Source organism: Gallus gallus, chromosome 7, assembly GCF_016699485.2.
Source record: "Gallus gallus isolate bGalGal1 chromosome 7, bGalGal1.mat.broiler.GRCg7b, whole genome shotgun sequence".
NCBI classification, from domain to species: Eukaryota; Metazoa; Chordata; class Aves; order Galliformes; family Phasianidae; genus Gallus; species Gallus gallus.
Genome location: NC_052538.1, coordinates 11039547 through 11063387, shown reverse-complemented (window position 1 = coordinate 11063387; position 23841 = coordinate 11039547). Strand labels below are relative to the sequence as shown.

The following is a 23841-nucleotide window of genomic DNA, read 5'->3' as shown; positions in this document are numbered from 1 at the left end:
TTTTCTCTTAATTCTACTGGAGCAGCTGCCACCTTCCAGCAAGCTTCTCCCAGAGGAAGCAGCAATTTCATTCAAACTATATTTCCATAAAATTAAAAAAAAACAAAAAAACAACACACAAAAATTAACTACTACATTTATAGCAAGGTCGCACTTATGAAAATGCTGTAAAAACGTGAATTGTCATGTTTCCTCAACAGTTAACCAAACATCAGCTATAGAAATGCATCATAACTCCTAACACCTTCTGCTAATATCTACCACAAACAGCATTCTCATTTATATAGTGCTCATAATATCAATGTATTATTTACGAAACCTGTATGCAGAAGGGTGAAAGCTCACTTGATCTTGATTTTCAGTACAAATACAGACCGTGAAAGCGGGGCCTCACGATCCTTCTGACTTTTTGGGTTTTTAGAATCACAGAGCTGTGATTCTAAGAACAGACATTCTCTCTTTTACTTGGAAAGTGAAAATGGTAAGCAGAGCAACTGTCAACATACTGTGAGGAATTAGGAGTAAAAAAGCCTCACTTCAGGAAGACAAACAGGACTGAATAAAGAACCCCTGCATTACAGCTAGACACAGATCTCAAAAAAAAAAATAAAAAATCCAAGTTAAAAAAGGCAGAAGTTATAAAGTGTTGCACATTGATCCTTTGTCTTGTTATAAAGCTCAAAATGGATATAGCCATTAGAATTCCAGATGGCTCCCAGATACTACATGTGTATCGCTGAAGATACAAGGTAAGAACAGCTTCACTGGAATCAGCTCCCGTTATCAAGAATGTCCTAACTTTAAGCTTACTCTTTTCTACCATCTCTCCATCTGCTAATGAAAGAATATCAACACGCCACCCCTCCCTCAGAGTGTCTGCCATAGAATACTTCAGTGAAAGCAAAAGTAACTTCTTCAGATGAAGCAAAGGAGGTTTGTTGTGCTGACTGTCCCTCAGTCAGCTCCTCAGAGGAAAACACCACAAACAAGGGTGATGTGACAACCAACAGTGTTTATTACAATAGAGATTAGGAGCCAGTAGAAGCTACAGCCAGTTGCCAGGAGGTGACAGCATCTCAGAATTGAGAGTCTCATGGAGTGGGACCTTACTTCCAGTGGCCAACAGCCTTTCAAAAGATAATGCTTCCAAAGCACTCTGAGAAAGAGCACAATTGGAACTTATTATTAAAAATCCTAGCCAGCAATGCTGCCCAACCATGCAAATTAATAACATAAAGCAAACAAAAAAATGTGAAGGAAAAGAACCAGATATATAACAATCATTTTTCTTTTGTCCTTCTAGACAGAGACATTATTTTCTGTGAAAAACTACACACCTTCCAGAGATACCCAGTCACTCAGTCCTGTGTAAATCTGTTACACAAGTTCCCTGGGAAGGGATCTGGCGCTCTGGATCTTCCTGTTCTTTTCTTCAGATTTCAAGGACTTACTCTCTCAACAGATAGAAATGATAATTCCAGTGGCATATAACAGTTAAAAATCATACTGGTTGGAGGTGCTTCCTCACACTTAAGACCAGGGCTGAATAGATTTCATTGCTTCAGCAGGACAGGAAAGCAAGTCTTTACTCCTCCATTGCCTTAGAAGACCTACCAATTCAAGTTTGAGAAGACTCATTACACATTACACATTTGAAAAATTTAGGTCAGATGGCTCCTTGCAGGACAGCAACGAACTACACAGACCCAGACAAATTCTCTTGCAAGTTCTCTTAAATTCCCTCTGGAAGTCCATTCCAGAAGCTATTCCTAATCGAGGACATTGTTATTTTTTCTGCTTTTCAATTGACTGGCATTGTGGAATTTGGAAGATAAATTGTTTCCGTAGGGTTGATGTTATCTTTGGCATCTGCTTCCACCCGTTTAATACTCTTCTTCCCACTTCCTTGTTCACTTCTGTCAGGATGGTTATGAGATCCTTGCGACTTGAACAAAAATGAAGAAAAGTTACATTAAAATACACAGTATGTGCTCCTTGGCCAGATATTATCTATATTTACTCCAATAAAGTGAGATCTGGGAAGGTTATTATCTTTCCTTCACCTTGCCCGCAACTAAAATTGCAAATTTCATTGTGTAACCAAAGAATTCAGTATGTTTTGGGGAATAAAAGCAACCTCCATGTAGGATCACCTTACAAACTAACACAGCCTTCTACTTTGGTTGTGTTCACAATAGCTCAATAAAATGAAACAGAACCAATCTGTGCATTCACCAAGCCCCAATCTGAACATCATGAGAAGGTAGTGTCTGAAGGAAAAAAATCCATCTTCCAAATCAAGTTTCTGATGGAGGCAATGATGAGAATTATGAGTAAAGAATACTGACTTTCTGCCTGTGTACTAGCCCAATTTGCCTCTCATCAGGTGTCACTGGAAGAAAAATCATTTATCAGTCAAAAAAATATTAAGAACATGCACACACAAACACACCTCCTATATGTAATATTCCAGCATGACAACCCTGAATCTGTACCTGGGTTAAAAATAGACTTACAGTGGGCAAAGTAATTCCATCTTGTCACAGAGGCACTGAATGTAAACACTTCCCGTCTCTATAGAACGGTAGCACTCAAAGTCTTCCACAGTAGCCATGCCAACCAGAACATCAGCCTGGTCAGGAATAGAAAGCGCAGGGATAGCATCCGTCTCAAGATGACCAGAACAGTCTTCTTTTACTGTGACAGCTGGATGACCTACAGAGCCCTGGCAGGCCTGTATGAAAAATAGCTTTGGCTTGCCAGCAAGAGAAGGACAATTAGATCCACTGAAGCAGGAGAGTAAATCTTTTATATTTACAAGTTCATTATCAACGCCTTTTATTTTGCCCTTCTCACCATGTGAAAGAATGAAGCAAACAAAACAGTCCATGTTGCTATGATCTTTTTTGCTGTATTCATTAACTTTTGCAAAGATTTGCTTTGCTTCTAGATCCATGTACTCAATTGTGTCAAACTGAAGCCATTTAAATACTCTCTTCAGAGCCTCTGGGAAAAAAAGTCAGAAGGTACTTATTAAACATAAACATCAGGCTATCTGTAGCAGAACAGGTATTAGCAAGTGTTTAGATCCCACCAATGAGTTCACCCGACTGTCTCTTAGCCTGCCAAGTCTAATTAGAAAATGACCTAATTTTCTTTTTTTCTTTTTTCTTAATAAAACAAAAAACAACAAACAAACAAAAAACAACCTACACAGTCGGGTTCAACATTACTATTTAAAACAAATGCAGGTTTCAGACTGTCCTAAAATTAATCTGTACAATTTAGTGAAGCGTACTTTTTTTTAAAGGCTTTCACTACTTGGATAGCCATCTCAGATGCTTAAGAACAGCCCTTAGCTAGTTAAGGAAGAAGTAAGTCTTTACAATAACAAACTACCATCCTTAAATGAAATTGATCCCTCATTCTGTGAGAATGATTAACGCAGCAAGAAGGAAGGCAGGGTAACCTGCTAACGTGCTAGCAAGGACAGAGTGCTACATGGACTTCCCAGCAAATGTTGACTTGAGTGTCCCCTTGAGTACAGGGAGATATCAAATAGCTGGGAAGAAAGAAGCATATAGACAGGCTGGGTGGAGTTAAAACATCAGTGATGCGTGCTTTCATGAAACTGATTTTAGTTTATTAAGTTGAAGAAGTGATTCCTGCAGGAAAACAAGCATTAAGGAAAGTTATAAAGCAGGAATATAACTGCATTTATTTGAGCATTATTGCAAATGGATGTCCATACTGACTAAACTGGAATGCTTTCTCAGCTTGCAGCATGGCCAAGCTATATTTTCTAATGCAAACAAAATATTGAAAGATTTTAAGGACCTCAAAAACGCTACTCTATGATAGGTAAAAATTGAAAGCAATCAGAAAGTGAAAGAGTGGGTTAGTAATATCTCCTTCACTTTTTCTTACATATGACCAGTTAAGATGATGCTTTTTACTGATAACATAAACACCTTCCTTCTTAAAGTCATCAGCCAAACTGTTGAAAATGGTGTATTTCAAAATTCTACAGTGATTGTCACTTCAGTTAATTTGGAGGCAAAGGAGCTCAGTGGAAGCAATCATTTTTCACAGTAAAGATAACTCAGAGGGTAATGAAAAAGAACAAACTAGTCACTGGATTAAAAAAAGTACGCACTTCCATCTTCCACTGTTCCTTTTCTGGTTTCATTTGGATTTTTAAAACGGTAGTTGTTCAGAATCACGCAGTAACCATGGGGGTTATTTTCCATCTTATATGATTCCACAAGCTGTAAACCAAAGAAACCATGTAAGAAAGCAGTGCCAATCACACAAAAAAGAAATGTGCTATGTACAGATTGGTGCTCCTCCATGTCCAAACGCACACAAAAAAAGAAGTCTTGAGGGCAAAGCTACAAGAAAAAAAAACTTAAGATTACAAGTCAGCCCCAGGTACAGGTGAGAGGAAGTTGAAACCCTCCTCCTCTTTCTCTTTGGTTAGGATATGATTTTGGAATGGCAGAAAGTGAGTATCCACTAACTAAAATCTGCACACGTGGAGGAAAAATTCCTGCACTATACCATTCACTCTGAGACTCCTGGCTTTCTACCAAGATAACAGATGCTTCTGGTCCCTTTCCAGGAACTCCTGTCCAGGATACTCTTGGACAGGACTTTACTGTCCTAATCTCTTTAAGATTGGTTTTCTTCCCATGACAAATAGGAAAATGACCTTTATTGTCTATAAGGCTGCTGACAGCCAGGTTCTCACTAATGGACAAGGCTTGGGTCTTGTTTGGAAAACAGGAACTCTTCCAAGGCCAACATAAAGAACAGAAGCCCTCTCTTTTAGCTCTTCCACTCACTTAGCCTTAAAAATTTATTTCCCCTGCTCCCAAGAGTTAGATGAATACTTCAAAGGCAATCTTGAGGTATTTCTCACCAGGTGTGCTGCTCCTTGTCCTGGTGGATGCATAGACACACGGACTGGAAAGCTCAGAATTTCATTAGGATCATTTCCTAAGAAGGACAGAAACAGAACATTTTAGGATAAATATTACAGTTTGCATATTTCAACACCAAACAAACAAACAAAAACCAACACAAAGAGTGTTGTTGATTTACCTTTTGTTTTTTCTTCATAGTTATCGATTTTTTTCTTTAGGTCAGCTCTAAATGCCTTTAATATACTCTTCAACATAGTTAGGTCATCTTCCTTAATTATCCCATTTCTTTCCATTTCCACTAATACCTTCAACATTGACTGATAAAGAAAAAAAGAATAGAATGACAACAACAACAAGAAAAAAGCATAACCCAAGATCATACAGTGACTTTCAATAACTGCACTATCAGGCACTTCTGGAGAAAGCACCATTCTCGGTTCCTAAGGACCAATCGACTAAATATCAATTTATTTTTCCTCCAAACTTCATTAAAACAAAGGTCAGGATGCAATGTGAATGAAGAAACAAATCACTAAGATAAAGACCAGATTTGTAGAAATTGCCTATGGCTAGGTTATCCTACTTTGTTTCAGCAGTGCAAAACACTTAAGCAGATAATAACACAGCATCCTCTTGTGCTTCTGCACTCAGGTGAACTACTGTAACCCATTTAGCTGCACCACTCTACATTTTCTAACACAGGAAATGTCTTCAGCAGTGACTTTATTATTTAAAGTGGATTAGTCCACCAAGTTGGAGGTAAATCTGCTAATTTTGCTATAGTTGCTACAATACAAATAGGACTTTTAAGGAAGCTTCTTTGTAATGCCAAATACTTTCAAATCACTGTTCATTATTTACAAAACAGGTATTAGACTAGCTCACCAAACCTCCTAATATGATTGTGAGGAAATTAACAAAATTGTTACTCCGGATTACAATGAAGAAGGAAATGTACACAGTAACACACAAAAATTTGTGATGGAACTCACTTGAGAGCTCATTTTATGATGTCCAAAACATTGTTTTTCTTCCAGCAAACATCACTTTTATTAGATACATCGTATGTGCAAACACCTTACAAGTGTAAAGCAAAGATGGAAGGAAGAGCATGACAAATACTGCAAGAAGAAAAGGTGAAGAGGCATGTAGTGGAGACAAAATGAGAACAGGAGAGTAAAAAGCAGTGAGAAAAAAGGGTCTGTGCTGTCACGGAGCACCTGTTGGCTACCACCACAAATCTTTGAAGAACAGAATTTCATGAGTGCATTAGTCTCTCCCTCCTCCTGTCCTAAAATAGGCAGACTCTGAGCTAGCTTTGCAAGAAACTTATCAAGATCATTTTGCTTACAGCATTATCCTGTAGCTTGTTCTTTGGTAATTTTTCTTGCAGCAGGAATTTTATGCTCCTGACATCATCTGGAGTTAAGTCCTCAGCAATTCCATATAATAGTTGTCTGGCGTTAAAGGACAGAGAAAGACTGATTAAGAAAGTTATGAGAAGTAAATGTGGCAAAACGTAAAACACGGTTTCCAAACTCACAACATCAAGTAGTCATGCTGTGATAAATACAATTATACTGAGCTATTGTCGTGGTTTTGTACTGTCCATGATGTTATGATGTGGAATACCAATAGCAAAATTACAAAACCATGACAGCTATTCATAAGATAACACTGTAGACAGAAAACAAGAAAGACAACAGAACTGTTGTACGTTTTGCTTGAAAAAGTATACTACTTTTGTGCCTACCTGTAGGCTGATACCTTTGCCTTCCCTGGGACCTGGAGCTCCCTCTCCATCTCCTCTCGGCTGGAGCCCAGGTGGGAAGCCAGAAGGTCTATCCGATTGATCCGGTAGAGCAGCTCCTTCAAGAAGAACAGGTCCTCCACTTCAATCATCCCTTTCTCCTTCAGCACTTCAAAGAAAGCTTTTGGCTCCTCAGTATCTTCCTGCTTCCTCACAGGGACATGCTCCAAGCTGAGAAACTTCAGGGCTGCCAGTTCTTCTGTAGCCAAAGCCTCAGAAATGTCAAAAAGGAGTTTCCGGAAGTCTGAACTCATTTCACATTAAGATTTTGATCTAAACACAGAGAGAAATTGATGTGGTTTGTCAGTAACGTTAGTGCAACCACATGATTATAAAAGGTATCGTGCCATGCAGAATAGTCTGAGATAAATATATGTAGTAAAAAGTACTTCAGTAGACAGAGGCTGTCCTGCAAACATAGCTTTGATGCTTAGCCCTTTTGGTTCTCTGGACTTAAGGAAGAACATCAAAAACTGCACATAAATAAAAATGACAGAAAGTCACATATCCTTCTCACTTCCTACGATGTATTTCAATAACAGGATGTACTGATATGTAAGATGTACTATCCTGGCAAGTTGCTGTTGTTTCTTTTGTTATTTCTTATGATTCCATTTGGGAGCAAGAGTCACTTAAAATCTGAAATACTGACTACACAGTAAATAAGACTGACAGACTTTGCACTATGACAAAGATAAAAAGTAAGGTAAGGGTCCATATGAGCATGTTTCTGAGCTATTTAGCTGCTTCAGTATACTGCTCTGACCTTGGTCAGTGTAAACAAAGCACCTCTTCCTGTTTTGGTTCATCTACAGAAAGTAAAATTCAGTCCACATCTCTCAATAATATTCAGATCAAATACGGATCATGTCAGCCTCTTCAAAAAGATCAAGAGAATTCTTGTCAAAGCAGTTCTGTTTCACTGAACGTCAAATATCATCCTCCTCCTTCACCACTTACCATCTACCACTCCATCAGCTTTAGAAATATTAAATTTGACTTGTGCATCCAGCCTTTGCACACAATAGAAAGTCAGAAATCAAGTTTCAAACCCACAACATTACTGCAACTAGTACAGATGTGCCATCTACACGCTGTATTTAAGCCTGTCTGTAAATACAGGATCACACTAAAACAATATTTAACTGCATCTGTCTTCTACTTCACTAAAATAAAAACAACCGAGACAAAGGCAAACTATTTCTTCTACACCATAAATAGCCACTTTAACACACTTACACAGGAAGGCAGGCTGGGAGACTGCTGAAACAACTCTGAAAAGCGAAAGTCATTGTCTTGGAAGTTTCAGGAAAAGTACTGGACGTACTATGGCCTCTGTTGTCACATGACTTACAAAACGAAAGTTGTATCAAAGCTGTGTTAATTTTGCAGCAATTTCCTTCTCCACTTATCACTCTTCTGGATTTGGGAAATTGTTACATTGGTTGTGAGAAAAATTAGTAAGCCTACAAAAGTAACCAAAGCTTTTGAGAGTACACGCTAAGCAGCATAGCAAGGACTTGCTAGCATATGGTACTGCTCATTAAACGGTGATTAACTATAAATCCTAATTAAAAGATAGTAGTAAAGACATGCATTAATTACATCTTCCCATTTAAAAATATCTCAGTTCCACCATCCTCTTGTGTCACCAGATCCTCCACATCCTACCTCCATTCTCTGAAGTCCCACTTGAACTCACCTAGCCTACTTTTAACAAGCATATTTATGGAAGATTATTTCCTAAAATGAAATATGAGCACCATATTCAGTAGCAGTACTCGGTGCACATAGGAAACTGAAAGGCTAAACATCCCTTTGAAATCATTTCATATTTCCCCATTTGCAAAATAATTTAAACAGTATTTAAGTTTTGGCATTTACATCCTCTTTGATGCATAGAACTCTGCCTTTAGTGATAAAGTTCCAAGAATGGTCTGTTGGTCACTAGTATACTCCATGCACTGGGAAACATATGAACAGCAATCAGTACAGCTACCAACCCCTCCATCTATATCTGAAAGCTCAGAGTCAGTATTATGAAAAGAGACAGGAGAACAGAGATATATTCAAATTTCACAGTGGAAACTACCTTTCACTGATTTCAACCTACCTACCTTTATGAACTCAAAATTATAACATACCCTTTAATAGAATGAGACCTACAAACTTCTTCCAAAGGTCACACTCTTGTAAGAGCTCAGAAAATTTGTCTGACGTTCAATGGCATGAGTCTTCCTTTTATCCAAAGGTTAGAAATGGCACCGAGGGACAGAACAAGCACTGTCTGATCTTCAGGTCCAAAACAGTTCTGTCTCATGTCATCCCACACCTCACTGCCTCTTCCTTCATCAGTAGCTCTGTGTCTTAAATGAATCAAGAGTCCAGTTGCAGATTTAAAGAGGCAAAATACTGTGATCAGTAAAGTAGGAAAAATATTTGCAGACCAAGCCTAAGATAGCTCTTTCCAGACAGAGACTTCTCCCATCATGCAGTTGTTCCAGGGAGCACCCGTTCTGGTACTGTTCTTCCTGTTTTTATGATTTCACTTCTTATTTCTCTCATCTTTCCCCAAAGTATTCCTGCTCTTTTGTTAACCCATAGTCGCTCCAATTTCCCTCAGCTCTTCTGCAGCCCTGTTTTGCCCCTTCAGCTTCACCAAGAACGGTCTTGATGATCCAATTAATTCCACGTACAGCAGCCCACCAAGAATCCAGCTCTCCCAAGAAGCCTGGCGCCAAGGAAGTGAAACATGCTGAGGGAACTGATTACTCAGCATAGTGACTGGCCTCTACTGGCAAAAGCCAGGATAAACCACTCTTGCACAAAAAACTGTCAGTAGGGACAGGACTTGTCAACGATACCAATCCCACTTCAAAGATCTTCTGAATAAATTATATGCAATTATAAATAAATTATAACAAATCATCTTCCATATGCCCAAACCAAATCTCCCCATCTTTAGCTTGAAAAGATTTCTCCTTGTCCTGTTGCAACAAACCTGCTAGAGTCTCTCCCCTTCCTTCTTATAGCCCTCTTTAGACATTAAAAGGCTGCTATCAGGTCTTCCTGGAGCCTTCTCTTCTCCAGGCTGAACAGCCCCAGCTCTCTCAGCCTGTCCTCAGAGGAGAGTTGCTCCATCCCTTGGATCATTTTTGTGGCCCTCTACAGGGCATGCTCGAATAGGTCCACATCTCTCTTGTACTGAAGACTCCATATCTGGATGCGGTATTCCAAGTGAGATCTCACTAGTACAGAGCAGAGAGGCAGGATCACCTCCCTCAAACTGCTGACCACATTTCTTTTGATGCAATCCAGGATACAGTTGGCTTTCTGGGCAGCAAGGGCACACTGCTGTCTCATGTCCAGCTTACCAACCACCAATACACCCATGTCCTTTTTGCATTCTGTCCTTTCATCCCCCATTGCATTGATAGTGGGGGTTGCCACAAGTCAGGTGCAAGACTTTGCACTTGGATTTGTTTTACCTCGTGAGGGTCACCTGGGCCCACTGCTTAAGCCTCTTTAGGTCTCTCTGAATGGCATCTGGCCTCTTAGGCTTGTTGACCACACCACACAACTTGGTGTTGTCCACAAACTTGCTGAGGGTGCACTCCATCCCACTGTGAACATCACTGATGAAAATGTTGAAGATCACCAGTTTCAGTACTGACCTGAGGGACACTACTCATCACCAATCTCCATCTGGACATTGAGCCATTGACCTCTGGGTACGATCTTGCAACCCATTCCTCATCCATCAAACAGACCACCTGTCAAATCCACATACTCCTAATTTGGAGAGAAGGATGTTATGGGGAACTCTTTCAAAGGCCTTACTGAAGTCAAGGCAGATAACATCAGCAGCTTTTCCCTTGTCCACTGATGCAGTTACACCATGAATGACCTTAAGGTCTCTTCCAACCCAAATCACTCATGATTCTAAGATTCTTATCAGTACTTGTACTGATAAAAATTCAGTTGTTACCTAAACATACAGAAGAGGAGTGCACAAAATCTGAACACTAAATTCTGAACCAGATACTTGGCGATTCTATTATAACGTTATTTTTTCTACTAGCAGAGAAAATATTTTCTACCTGTAACATAAATGAAACTTCAAGTGTAGCAACTACACTAATTCAGAAGACTTAGAATGCAGTCACAAATTGACTTAGAATGTAGGTCAACTCATAATGACAAAAAGTAATAAATATGTTTTGGCAGATTTCCTGCATTTTAATGCTTTGGATGATGCAAAACTCTCCTCTCAAAAATTGTGTATACTGCAAACAAAAAAATTGCTTCCAACAGCACCAGTCCCTGCTCTCTCACTTTTTCACTCCAAGTCTTGAGCTATTTTACAGCTGGTAATTACAGATAAAATTCACTGTTTTGCTGAAATAAACTAAGCTTCACTTCAGCTTAAGTCCTGAAGCAGTAAAAATCCTATTGATTCATGCAGCCCAACAAAGGTATAACACAAGGGAGTGGCAGAAATCTGTGCCAGAGTAGATTCAAACTGAATATTAGGAAAAAATTCTTTAGCCTGAGGGTGGTCAAACACTGAAAGAGGCTTCCTAGAGATGCCCCATGCCTGTCAGTGTCTAAAAGGCATTTGGATAATGCCCTCAATTATATACTTTATCTTTTTATTTGCCCTGAAGCAGTCAGGCAGTTAGACAAGATGATCTTTCAAGGCCTCTTCCATCCAAGTTACTCTATTCTATTCCATTCCATTCCATGCTATTTTGCAGGTAGGCAAACAGAAGCAATGACAAGCTTTATCCCAGTACAAAATTTTTATTATTACTTTCTTTTTTTTCTCTCCCCCCTCCCCCCCCACCCCTAAGCTCTTAAAAAATAGTATAAATTAAACTCAGTAACAAACAGGAAGGACACAGATGCACATAGTAAATGTCTCTAACAAAATAACATTCTATTATTTTCATTAACTCTAAAACATACTCTGTTAGAAGCTTAATAAAGAGCCTTGTGTACCCTACGAATACATTTTAGATCTTAAAAATAAGAAATCAGAAAATGTAGTGTTTCAAGTTAATCAGTCTGATCAATGTATGCAGATACAATGCTGAATATCATCATTTTGTAGCGCTAAACTGTTCCACCCTAACTTTTCCCACAAGAAGTCATGTGGAAATGAGGGTTAACAAGGTTTCACAGAGGGAATACTGTAGCATTTTGCCTATACTCAGTTTTGGGAACACCTCCTTGTAGGTGAGGTGCATTTAGCTATTAGAGTGTATCAGTGTGTACCGCAGAACAAATCAGTGATTTCAATAGCGGTAAGTAATTTAAATTAGAAATGAAAGAAATCTTTCTCCACCTACTACTTAAACTTTCTCTTCTTCATTCTTAATTTTGCCTTTCTCTGTGAACACAGCTTATGGTTTTAGAGGTAGGTTTAAACATTATTAGTATGCAAAATAAAATTTGATGAGCCTAAACCAGACTGTTAACATCCTAGTTTAGATAAAAAGGAATATATAGAAGGCTACATATGCAATCCTTATGCTGGCCAAAATACACTTCTACATCTGCAGTCTGTGCCAGTACAAAAATGTTTAAGATCATAGAAACTTGCTTCTCCCATCCTTGAAAACTGAATATATAGATGATGTAAATAGCTGGCACACGGATTGTATTAACTGCATCTCTTCCAGCTCAGCTTCATAGTTTCTCTGGCAAGAAAAAACAAAAAGAAGAGGCCTTGCCTTGACACTAATAGCTCCTCAGGAGTCTGAGTAACTGCCTTAAACAGGCACTGTGAATTGCATTTAAAAGAGACATATTGACAAAAGAATGTATTAAAAAAGTCTCAATATCGCTGTGAAGGAGGAGGGTCTCTAGGTATTGGGAATATAAGTTTTCTTCTTAAGGTATATGCTGGCTGGGGCATCTGCTTCCTTGTCCCATAACGGTCAACACGCTTGCTAACATCTTCATTAACTTCTGTAAGAATAGACAAAATATCTTCACCCCTGCAGCAAAAAAGAAAGCAAAAATAAAAAGTGATCTATTAATGAGCAGATGGTACAGTTTCTCCATGTAACACATCTCAGATAATCTAGAAGCTACAGTATAAACGTTTAAAAGCCAAAAAAAGGTAAAACGAAGCACACCCTTTTTTCCAAATTTCCCTTCTTTTGATCTCATTTGAGTCATACTGAAAATAAGAAACTTCTTCTCTCTCTGACTTCTAGTGCTTGATCTAGTTGCTGGCAACCATGGGAGTGGCAGTGGGTTGGAACTTCATGATTTTGAGGTCCCTTTCAACCCAAGCTATTCTATGATTCTATGACTTGACACTCAGTAATGAAAAAGAATGGAGCAAAATATTTTCATCTAAATCCACTTAAGAAACAGATGGCTCCGTCTAATACGATAGAGATTGGAAGTTCAGAGGTTTTGATTATTTATTTATTTGAGGGGCAGTTCCCCAATAAACTTCATGTTGACCCGATTAACACTAAGCTACTACTGGTGTTAATGTAGATTTATCAAAGATGAGTTATCAAACCAGCAGTTTCACTGACTTTGCCTATTTCATACCATGGACTAGTGTTACTACTTGAATTTGCCTTCAGAAAAAATAAAAGAAGTGGAAGTTCCTCCCATTTTTTCATAGAAGAGCTAAGTAAATAATTATTTACCTTGGTACCAACAACTGTAGCTTGCTGCACAAGGCCTGAATATACCAAGTACCCTCCTGAACATGCCGGAAAGAGGCATATCCATCAATCGTGGCCATGCCAAGGAGGAAATCAGCCTCTTCAGGAATACTTTCAGAAGGAGAAGTGCTCTGTGGTACAGAAGAGAAGTCAGGAACTCGTGCATCGGTTTCAACATAGACAGGACGCTGTACCTCTTTACCTTGGCATGCTTGGACAAAGAATAGTTTGGGTTTTTCAGTCAACTGTGGACATTGCTTGGCAGTGAAGTAGGTCATGATTGTGCGGATTGATACAAGCTTCCCATCTTTCCCATATACTGCTCCTGACTCTCCATGAGATAGAATGCAACAGACAAAACAGTCCCTATTCTTGTGGTCTTCTGAACGCTGCCATGCTTGCATCAGTTCTTTAATCTGATCAGATGTCTGATCTGTGTAAGTCCTCACATCCAGACCAAGCCATGTGAATACTCTCTCCAATTCACCTGTAATTAAAGATAAAAAGAAAAATTGAGGCAATAGAAGACCATTTTATGGTCATCATGCAAGCTAATTTTAACTGTAACAGACCTCATACACCAATCCTTCTGCAAACTCATCAATCATATTATCAACTAAAAGTTAATGGAATAAAGGTGGCATCAGCTCAAATACAGTAACTGATTCCTTCTAGACAAGTTTCAGAAAATACAATGACATTGTACAGTGTACAATCACAAACTGAGTTCAGAATTACACCTGGAAATTAAGGTGATCTCTTCTGAAACCTTCTTAGAATGTTCTTTTCTAACTGCAGTTTTGACTGTCACAGAGTTTTATCAATAAGAGACAAAAAGAATAAAGAGTACACATGGAGCTGTTAGGTTAAGGAGGTATGTGTTATAGTATATAAAATGATAGTCTATATCTATAATAAGGAATTAAAACTAAGTAAATAGGAATTCTCAGAATGTTTAAAGAACAATCTAACTTTATGAAAAACTCAGTGGTTACTGTCTTTAGTCCTTCCTGCAAGGATACACAAGTGATGTAACACATATCAAAAATTTTACTGTTTAAAAATATTTACTGAAACACATACAATAAAATATAGAGCAATACCAGACAATCAACTTGCATGGGGAAATAGAGAGAATAACACTTCAAAAATCTTACTTAAAGAACTTACAGGCATCTTTATAAGAACCCTTCCTCTCTTGAAGAACCCCATCAAATTTAACGTTATTAATAACAAGACAAATTCCTCTCCGTGGCCCATCCATTTTGTAACTTGACACCTGTAAAAAGGATAAGAAAAACAGCTTACAGCCTCAGTGAACTTACTCAGCACAAGTGATGAATGTGTGATCTCTAGGAATATTTCCTTAACACGTTTAAAAATTGGCAACCAAAACATTAGAGGTGTCTAAGACTCCAGGTTATTTCTGACAAGGTGGAACTCATGATGCCTCCTTGTGTGAAGAGGCATGGATGAAGTCTCAAGCACACTATCACCAAACCATCAAAGTGCAGAGGAAGGGTTTAGCAACCAGGCTGGTGACCTGTATGCAATCTGAACTGGTGCTGGGATTAGCAGTCTTGCAATGTCAGGAAAAGATTTTGACTTGAAGTGGCATAGAGTTTACCCTCAAACTTGACAATGTTAGACATCTGATTTGATTTTGTGAGGACTGTTGAGTGCCTACAGCAGGTGGTTCTGGAAAGGGATGCAATGAGGACAGAGATCTCACACATTAATAAACCTGCCACACTAGCAGTTTTGCTGAAACTTTATAATTACCACCCTCTTTTAAGATACAATGCTTTAAAAATTGAGAAGTCACCAAAACTTCAAATATTATCCCTTCAAATTCAACCTCAGGTTAAAATTAGAGTTCCACCATTCCGGTTCCTCTCTGCTAACTGGAAAGAACAATAAAAAACACCTGGATTTTGTGCATTTTAGTAGAAGGAAATGAAGACACCACTCCAAAAACTCCTTCAAGAGTAGCAGACAGTAGTGTTTGCTAGAGCATTCTGAACACCGGTTGATGGCATAGAACTTAAATAAATTTTAACAGGTAAAAACAGATGCAGCAACGTGCTCCCTCAATATCTGTGCTTATCACAAGGAAAAAGACACGGGGAGAATTCAACGGTTACACTGCTATGTAAGCTTAAAGAATACACACAAGGCTTCTAAAAAGATACCTCACAAAAGGCATCTTTTCCCCTGAACCAAGACCCCCGGTGCATTACATGCCCATGATAACTGAACACACTTGCTTTCTCTTATCCTTCTTACATAGTCTTCACACACCACCCACTATCTTATTAATTTCAGGGTACCTTGAAGTTTTTTCTAAGCCACATCCAGAGAGAGAACTGTGAAGGTACATTTGTTTCTACCTGCACATTTGGTTGCCATCTCCAAAATCTGCAACCCAAGATTATGCCAGATGATTTGCTTGTATCAGGGAGATAATGGTGCGTGTATAGCACCAAAGGTAATATGCCTGTTTTGCCTCTACCATGTCTTTCAATATTGTTAAGTTCCTGACCTCCAAGGTTAGAATACCCTCCAAAATATTGTGGTTCTTCATACCGCTCAACCAGCTTCACGAGACGCAGAGAAATCTCACGTCATTGCATGCCACTGCAGGGATGGAGACCTTACATACCTACATATTCACAAATAATCATTTAAGAGATTATCTCAAACCTTGGGTTCATTTTCTACACCACTGAATTCTCCAGACAGCTGCAGGTTCATTTTAGAGAAGACTTGTGTAAGATTAGGCGCTACGTTATCTAGGAAAAAACAGCATAAATATTTATGAGGATTAATCCAGTATTGGTGTATGTAGCAAAGAGGGGTTTAGCTACAGTACAGCCCTTTTTATATTTAAAATGGTGATACATCAGAAGGAATAATTCTTTCTGTATGAGATAGCGCTGTCACATACATGGCATGACATGCCTGAACATGTCTCCAGTCATTTTATGTATTTTCATGACAAAGGCAAAGTTTCTGCTTGCACTGGTTTTAGGGAACAAAGATATTTGTGGTACAATGATAGACTCCACCTGCAACAGCCAAATTAATTTTTCAATTGGAAATATTTAGAAATAAACTGCACCATAAGAAGGATCTGTGACTTACTGCTGAAGCTCCTGTTACAGAATACTTTTAGTTCCTGAGTGATTCACAATAGCTCTGAGATAAAACTTTCAAGCAGCATTCAAGGAAGTTCAAAGTGGAAAACAGCAGGCTGTGCTGTGATACTTTTTAACAGGCCAATATTTTGTAGAGTCACAAAGATAGCTGTATACATACCATCCTCTGTGATCTGCACAGAATCCTTTCAGAGATCTGATTCAAATTGTAATTTATTGCTAATTTATTTATGTTTCCTTCTGAATCTGATGAAATTCTCCTCTCCTTCTTGTACCTATCTCAGGCTACTTAATGCATTCAAAACACCTATTTCCACTGTATGGCACCTGGTGACTTCCTCAACTGTTAATCTTGCTAACTTCACTTCTCCAGGAAGCCAATGGAAGATGTGCAAACATTGACTATACATGTTATGCTCTCTCTAGTGTATAAATGTGCCAGGAACTAAACCAATTTTTGTCTGCTTGCTTATCTCTGTCCTCAGACCTTTTATTTTCTTCTTATTTTAACAGCTGTTCAGCAAGTGTCTGAGAAGAACTGCCAGAGAACTGGCATTCCTGAACTGGAATGGAGAGACATGAAGTCCAGCGCATCTTCTCACTTCCTCTATAAAGGTCCCAGAGGTATGTCGGAAAGGGCTACAAGAACTGGTGTGGTCCTTTTAAATAACACATTAAATTTCAGGCAGCACAGAATAAAAATAGCTTAACAACGAAACACTAAGAGAAGACAAACCTTGCCTGCCAGGTACAGGGTTCACATTTCCAGCATGTTCCCACAGGCTCCCAGGTTCTTCAACATAATGATCTATACAGCAAAAGAAGTCTGAGGTAAAGTCTCACACAAAAAAAATTAACAGTTCAGTTTTATAAACAGTCACAGTGATCTATTCATTCCAGGCATATTTAAACAGAGCACTTGTTTTTTCTTCTCAGGAAGAACAAACCATCTTTTTGCTACTAATCTGACCAACCTTTATTTCACTTACTAAAAAAACACATTAGTTAGTTTCTAGTGAATGACTAACAAAGCGCATGGGATATGCCAATTTTCTCCCATTTACATAAGAGCAGAAATCTTTCAAATTTTCTTGTGCAGAAAGCAAAAGACCCTTCCAGGTAAAACAGAAAGGTAAGCGTGGTGCATTAAACTAAATGCTAGAAATTTACTACAGTAAATAAAAGTATGTAAAATTAAACTTAAAAGTAACAGAACAGAGTATTTTTCCGGAAAGTCTTACCACGGATATTGGAACTGCCAGATTTGATTGAGGTCTCCTATTGTTTGAGTGGAGGAAAGAACATGTTAAAATTATTGTATGTACATATATATTTCATAGTGGTTTTAGCAAAACAGGCTTAATAAACACCAAAGCTTTCAAAGTGGCAGGTAGCAAAAATACTGAGTTCCTAAGAGCAGGAAGCATAATGAAACTACAAAAGACTTTTTCACTTATTGCAAATCTCATAGAGCTGCAAACAACCATTTTTTCATATGGATAAAGAGAAACAATTGATCTTTCAGTACAGGGATGGGCAGTCACTAAAAACAAAAATTAAGTCTGACACTGCCCCCTATCAACTCTCTTGGATAGTATGTTTAATTTTTTTTTTTCAATCTATGTTTTTGTACTATGACATTAATTTTCTAACTGTGCCAAATGCCATGTGTGAAAGCAGAGCAAATATAACTCAGTGCTGCAGTAATGCAAACCCTTTTGATACTGGATAGCCCATTTTCCTCAGCTCTTGTCTACTACTGCACTTCTGGGAAGCATAGTCAAAAAGACCACCGCTTTCCTCATTCAGAACCAGAATAAAACTCCCTCCCTGAAAAGAAACCTGTTATAAGCCAAGCAAGTTAGGTTTCTTAACCTGCTTCATCATTCAGCTGCAGGAATGAGTAAGGAACTGAGCAAGGACTGCTACACTGAAGAAATGGGAACACTCCTTCAGAAGCAGCCATTTGAACTGGTTGCCAATACACGGCGTTAATCCTCGGAGATAAGATAGTTTAGTGATGACCAGACAAAACTTTAAAAATCTATGATTCACATCTCATTCTCTAGAAGGCCCTCTTATACCTCTCTCTCACATTTCTCCTCCAAATGTTATCTTTTCCTCCAATTGCACATGACCAACAATAGCTTTCCAGTTTAAACTATTTGATTCTATATGCAGCTGTATTTCTTATACGCAGAACAAATATGCTTGTCCCCTTACTAAATCAAGTGGAAAGAATTAGTGAAGCAACAGAGAGCCAACCAAGTATGGTTTCAAAGTGAAGGCAAAGAAAAAACAAACCCCAAACACTAAAACCCTTCTAGGCAGCATGTGTTCCGGTGTACCTGAGGGGAATTGAATAATCTCACGTGTACAGTGTAAGACGGTGAAGATTCCTTGATTGGCAGAGTATTCTCCTGATGAGGCAGAGCCACTAAGAAGAGGTAAAAAGGAAAATAAGTGAGACAAGTCACGTGAGTTTTAGTTAAATCCCTATGAACCTGCACATCAGAGCAAATGCAGATCTATACTTAAAGGTGTACTAAAATAGGAAACAACTTCAAAACACACAAAGGAAGCATATGGGACTGGATCTCTTGGAACTACTGAGTGCCCTCACACCTGTTCAAAACATAGCACTTCCCAGAATTTGCTTCCCTTTGCTAAAAGAAACAGAAGTAGAATCTTTTCCCCAGTATGCTTATAGTCACTCCGTAGGACATTAAGTGTAGCAGTGTCGCAAACTGTAGTACAACCCCCCTGAGAACATCAATCACATTTAATAATTAAAGTTACCATGTATCAGGCAAACACACAACTTGCCTTGCCAGCTTACTAGCAAGCAACTGCTTTGTAGTTGTATACATTTATGAATCATGGAGTACCTTTTATAGGATAGTCATCGTCATCATCATGTGCTACCCACATAGAAACTGAGGAGCGTGGCATAACTATAAATGGATTTTTAGTTTCTCAGCCAGTTCTGTATGTGCTGGACTGCTCTGTGTGGCCTCAAACATTTGAGCACATTTCTACTGGGGGATAATGATGTAATGCAAGTTAGGGATAATTACGCTGAACTTGCGTGTGAAGATACTGAGTAGTCCCAGTCTAGTAAAGCACACATACATCTTTAAAGTTCAGTTGCCCAGACTCTCGTAGAGCTTCCTGCATTTTAACAAGTATATTCTACGACTCTGAATTTCTCACCTTTTGCCATTCTGTAGCACTTTACTGTTTCCAGGAGATCAGGTGAAACATTTCTAAAGACTTCTTCCAGTATCTGCACATTGTTTTCAGTTAAAAGACACTGTTTTTCCAATAAAATCAGTAACTCCAAAGCAGACTGATAAAGAAGATAATAAAATATATTTATTGATCTTTAGAACTTAAAACCATTTGTTTAAGCCCTGTCTGTCTCAAATAATCCCACTTCATCTGCTTTGCTTCCTATCAATAAAGTCCAAACAGTCAATTTTACGTCACAGGGAGAGGGAGCCTCCTCCTTGCTAACCCTATGAACATTGACCAGCTTAGTCACACACCATCTTTTCTGCCAAAGACTTCTCACACTTCTCCTCCCATTCCACTCCCACTCCGACCTTCTTCCCTCCCGCCATATGCATATTTGCCTCTCCCCCCACATACAATAGTTCTGCGTCGCTTTGGAAGATGGTTTCTCAGGAGGAATACAATTTCCTGCAACATGTCATTGGTAATGTTCTCTGACAATTCATACAGCATCTGCCTGTAAGAGAGACTCAGTGAGACAAAAGTAGAACAGATGGTGGAGAAACTAAAAGCAATATGAGAAATTAAAGGAAAGGGAAACAGAATGTTATAGATGGCAGTAATAGAAAGAACAGAATCTCATTACATACTTACCTGTATGGGGACACTTTTCCCTTCTCATGCAGACATTCTTGCACTTTCTCCTTGGTATAGCCAAGTTTACTGAGCAAGGAGTGATATTTAATTCTGTATAACAGTTCAGCTAGCAGGAAAGTATCTTCCTCATTCAGATAATCTTCATCTATAAGAAGCTGAAAAATGTCCATTGCTGACTGCACGCTTTCTAGTTTTCTGAAGGGGATCAAGTCAGTACAGAGAAACTTTAATGCTGCTACATCTTCAGCCCCCAGTCCTTCATCAATGAGCAGGAGCAGCTGACGAAACTGCAAGCTGTCATCATCCTCCATGTTGCTGGCGCTGATGATCTCTACCTGAAAGTCAAATTAAATGTTGGTAACAGTCAAATCGCCAGCAATCCTCATAAATAATAATAAAGTTTTGTCCAATGAGGTTTGAAAGACTTCAATTCTCTGCAAAAGAGAAGTTCTCTTTTAAATCAATCTGAAACATGCTTCCTTCTCCAAACGTAAAATGACAGAGAGCAAATTTGGCAGATGCTCTATACAACCCTGCCTAACTTTGATGTCAGCCCTGTGCTGATTAGAATTCTGTGCTAGGTGACCTCAAGAGATCCCTTCCAACCTAAATTCTTTTATTTCTTTCTATCATCTTTAACATTCAGAGCTTCGCTTCTTTACACTGTTGGTGGATGTGAAGAGTCCCTGCTTACTTGTTGCAACTCTCAGTGGGGAGAATGTAGCGACATCACTTATTCCTTTATCTTCTACTAAACTCTTTTGCATTTGAACTGGTTTGAACTCTTTTCCAATAGAGAGCAATCATCCTTTTTTGCACCAACTTCTTCTATGTAGCTTATGTAGTTATCATTTGCCTGTGCCATGTTGCGTAGGGAATCTTATTTAAGAAAGAGCTTCAGTGCCTTTCTTCTGCCCAGACAGGCAGGTGGGTTCTTAGTCTTTTGTTCAGAGCAATTGGGATGAGCCAAGCTTTCTACGTAAGAGAGCACATGGCAAAAAAAGTCAGGGAAGCAGAGCAAGCAAAGAAGAACCTCCAAACTCAGATTTGTTGAAGCACCTGGGTGGACAGCAGCTCAGCAGATCATAAAGGATATCATAGTGTGTTGGGGTCACAGAGATTTTTTCAATTTTGTGTTCAAAGATAGATAGAAAATGTAATTCCGAGTCCTGACACCCAGCTAGAATATAAGCATCATCTACATTTCAAGTAAGAGAGCTGACAGGTTCCAGGAGTCCTGCACTCTCTTCTGTCCCTTAGTTATGAGTCAAAGGCCACATGAAAACAAACAAAACAAACGTTCAGATCACTTTTTTCTATATCCAAAATTCAATAACTCAGTAACTATTCTTCACAATCTCTCTTCAATTTGAACTCCGTGTTGTGAAACTTTCTTCATTTAAGAAACCAGTTACTACCAAAAAGGTCTGGATGTCAGCCAGCGATCCGACACGTATGCTAAAATTGTATCACTTCACAGGAAATCAGACTTCAAATCAATTTAGCCAAGCTTCTTCTACACCTTGTTCTGACGCTTTAATCAAGTAAATTTAGCAGAATAACTTAGGTTAAATTGATTCCTGCCTATACCAGCAAGCCCGTACAAACTAGGTTCGAACTGAATAGTGACTATTTGTAATTTGGAGCCGATAATTTGAACTAAATCTGATAATGAATCATAACTTTAGCAGAAGAGGGTCAAGTTGTGCATAGCCCAAATGTACATAATCATTTCATCGGCAAATCGAACTGAAGCAAGTCCCAGAACAAATTCCTTCATCTACCTTTAAAACAGTTTTCAAGTACGTGCTGCTGCCACTCCCGGAACGCCCTTCACTCCAAACACTTTCTGCTTGAGTTCAGAATATCCTCACGGCCAGTAAGCCTGCGCTGAATTTACCAGTTGTCTGTAAGTCCTTTTCCATCCATAGCAAGGCTCGGCCTTCCCTCCTACCAACAATGGGAGAGGAGACACCAGCACTTCATTGCTTGAACCCCCCCCAACTCCACTCGGTTTACAGTTATGGTGTTTTTGGAACCCTCTACCACTCATGCATTTTATAAGCGACACTCAAGGGCCGGGACCTCCTCACCCCCCAGGTCTGCCACGGCTCACCGTGCCACGTGCCGCTGGGCCAGCAGGGCACTAACAAGCACAGAGTCAACACGCGCAGAAAGGTGGTGGGACCGCAGCGCCAATCTACGCTTAGCAAAATATCCATACGGAAGGAAAATCACACAGAATAAGCAACGAAGATGATCGAGCTACTGTTTTTTCCTCTAACGTTTTATAGAACGGAACGCTGCCTGACTTAAAGATTTTCAAAGAACGCCAAACCACGAACCGCAGAAGAACGGCAAAGCTCAGCCCGCGGCCCCGCAAAAAAAAGGGGAGCAACCGGCCGCCGGGGGCAGCGGCACGAGGGCGGGAAGAAGGCGCGTTCTTTTGTTCCCCCTCCGCTTCAGTCTCTCCGTTCTTACCTCTGAAAGAAATTCGCGCCCGTCCCCGCTCCCGGCGGCCGCTGTGCGCGAGGGGCGCAGCGCTGTCCGCTCCGTGCCCCGCAACCGGGCGCGGCCCCACGTGCTGAGTCACAGCGCCGCAGCAAGGCGCCGCCAGCCCGCCGCCCTGCAGGAGGGGGGGAATTCCCAGGAACGGGACTGGAAAGGGGGACAAAGCCAACAGGTTGAAGCCCCTGGGGACGCGCCTCCCAGCGCGACGAGCTGCCAGTGGGCGGCTACTGCCCCGCACGGTTCGGCCGAGCGCCGGGCCGCCCTTTCACCTCCCCGCAGGGTGCGGAGCCGCGCGGACAGCGCCCTCCACCTGGTGCCGCGCCGCACTCGGCCTCGGGACTTTTGGAGCCCCCAGCCCAGGAAATTTGCTAAATAATCAGGGGGAAAAAAAAAAAATACGGCGACGCTTCCAAGAAATACAAGAAGCGACAAGTAACTCTTCTACTACTTTCACTTTCGGTATCAAGCCCCTTCTAAAGTAGTTTACATTAAAAAAAAAAAAAAAAAAAAAAAAAAAAAAAAAAAAAGGAGCAGAGGCCGAGTTTTTCACACACGTGCAACTTGAGATCAGTGCTCGTGGGAGACGACTTCTATGTAGCTTTTACGCGCGGCCGTCCCTCCGGTCCTTTGCTGCCGGGAGGACGGGGAGCGCCCCCTGCACAGCGCACCCTCCTACGGAACGTGGTGCCACTCCGCACCTCCGGGATGAGCCCTTCGTGCGCGTACTGCTACCCAGCACACAGCCAGGGGCTGAATTCTCTCTGAAACGAACAGGTTCTCTGGCTGTCACGCTCTCAATTCGTTTCTACAGAACCGTGGTAACTCCACAGCCTCCTTTAGCAAGCACTAAAGGT

General features: G+C 39.9%; 2 protein-coding genes across 4 annotated transcripts; both read right to left on the bottom strand.

Moving 5' to 3' along the window:
• Positions 1 to 992: 992 nt before the first annotated feature.
• Positions 993 to 9148, bottom strand: CASP18 (initiator caspase). 2 transcript variants are annotated; one of them, XM_046943709.1, is made up of 8 exons: positions 7975 to 8031; positions 6679 to 7008; positions 6277 to 6382; positions 5104 to 5242; positions 4922 to 4998; positions 4157 to 4268; positions 2517 to 3006; positions 993 to 1945 (listed from the first exon to the last, which is right to left on the bottom strand). In XM_046943709.1, exons 2-8 carry the CDS (start codon positions 6987 to 6989, stop codon positions 1786 to 1788), a joined length of 1395 nt encoding a protein of 464 aa, XP_046799665.1. In that variant the 5' UTR covers positions 6990 to 7008; positions 7975 to 8031; the 3' UTR covers positions 993 to 1785. The 2 variants fall into 2 exon arrangements, with proteins under 2 accessions (XP_046799665.1, NP_001038154.1); NM_001044689.2 differs by lacking the exon at positions 7975 to 8031 and adding an exon at positions 8880 to 9148 and having other exon boundaries at positions 994 to 1945.
• A 2375-nt stretch (positions 9149 to 11523) lies between these two features.
• On the bottom strand, positions 11524 to 23055 carry CASP10 (caspase 10). Of its 2 annotated transcripts, XM_004942610.5 has the most exons (12): positions 22958 to 23055; positions 22261 to 22426; positions 20474 to 20811; positions 20237 to 20336; positions 19799 to 19934; positions 18934 to 19022; positions 17827 to 17863; positions 17322 to 17393; positions 16131 to 16219; positions 14598 to 14706; positions 13410 to 13914; positions 11524 to 12737 (listed from the first exon to the last, which is right to left on the bottom strand). In XM_004942610.5, the coding sequence occupies exons 3-12, from the start codon at positions 20785 to 20787 to the stop codon at positions 12575 to 12577; spliced, it is 1614 nt and encodes a 537-aa protein (XP_004942667.2). In that variant the 5' UTR covers positions 20788 to 20811; positions 22261 to 22426; positions 22958 to 23055; the 3' UTR covers positions 11524 to 12574. The 2 variants fall into 2 exon arrangements, with proteins under 2 accessions (XP_004942667.2, XP_421936.5); XM_421936.8 differs by lacking the exon at positions 22261 to 22426.
• Positions 23056 to 23841: the final 786 nt, after the last annotated feature.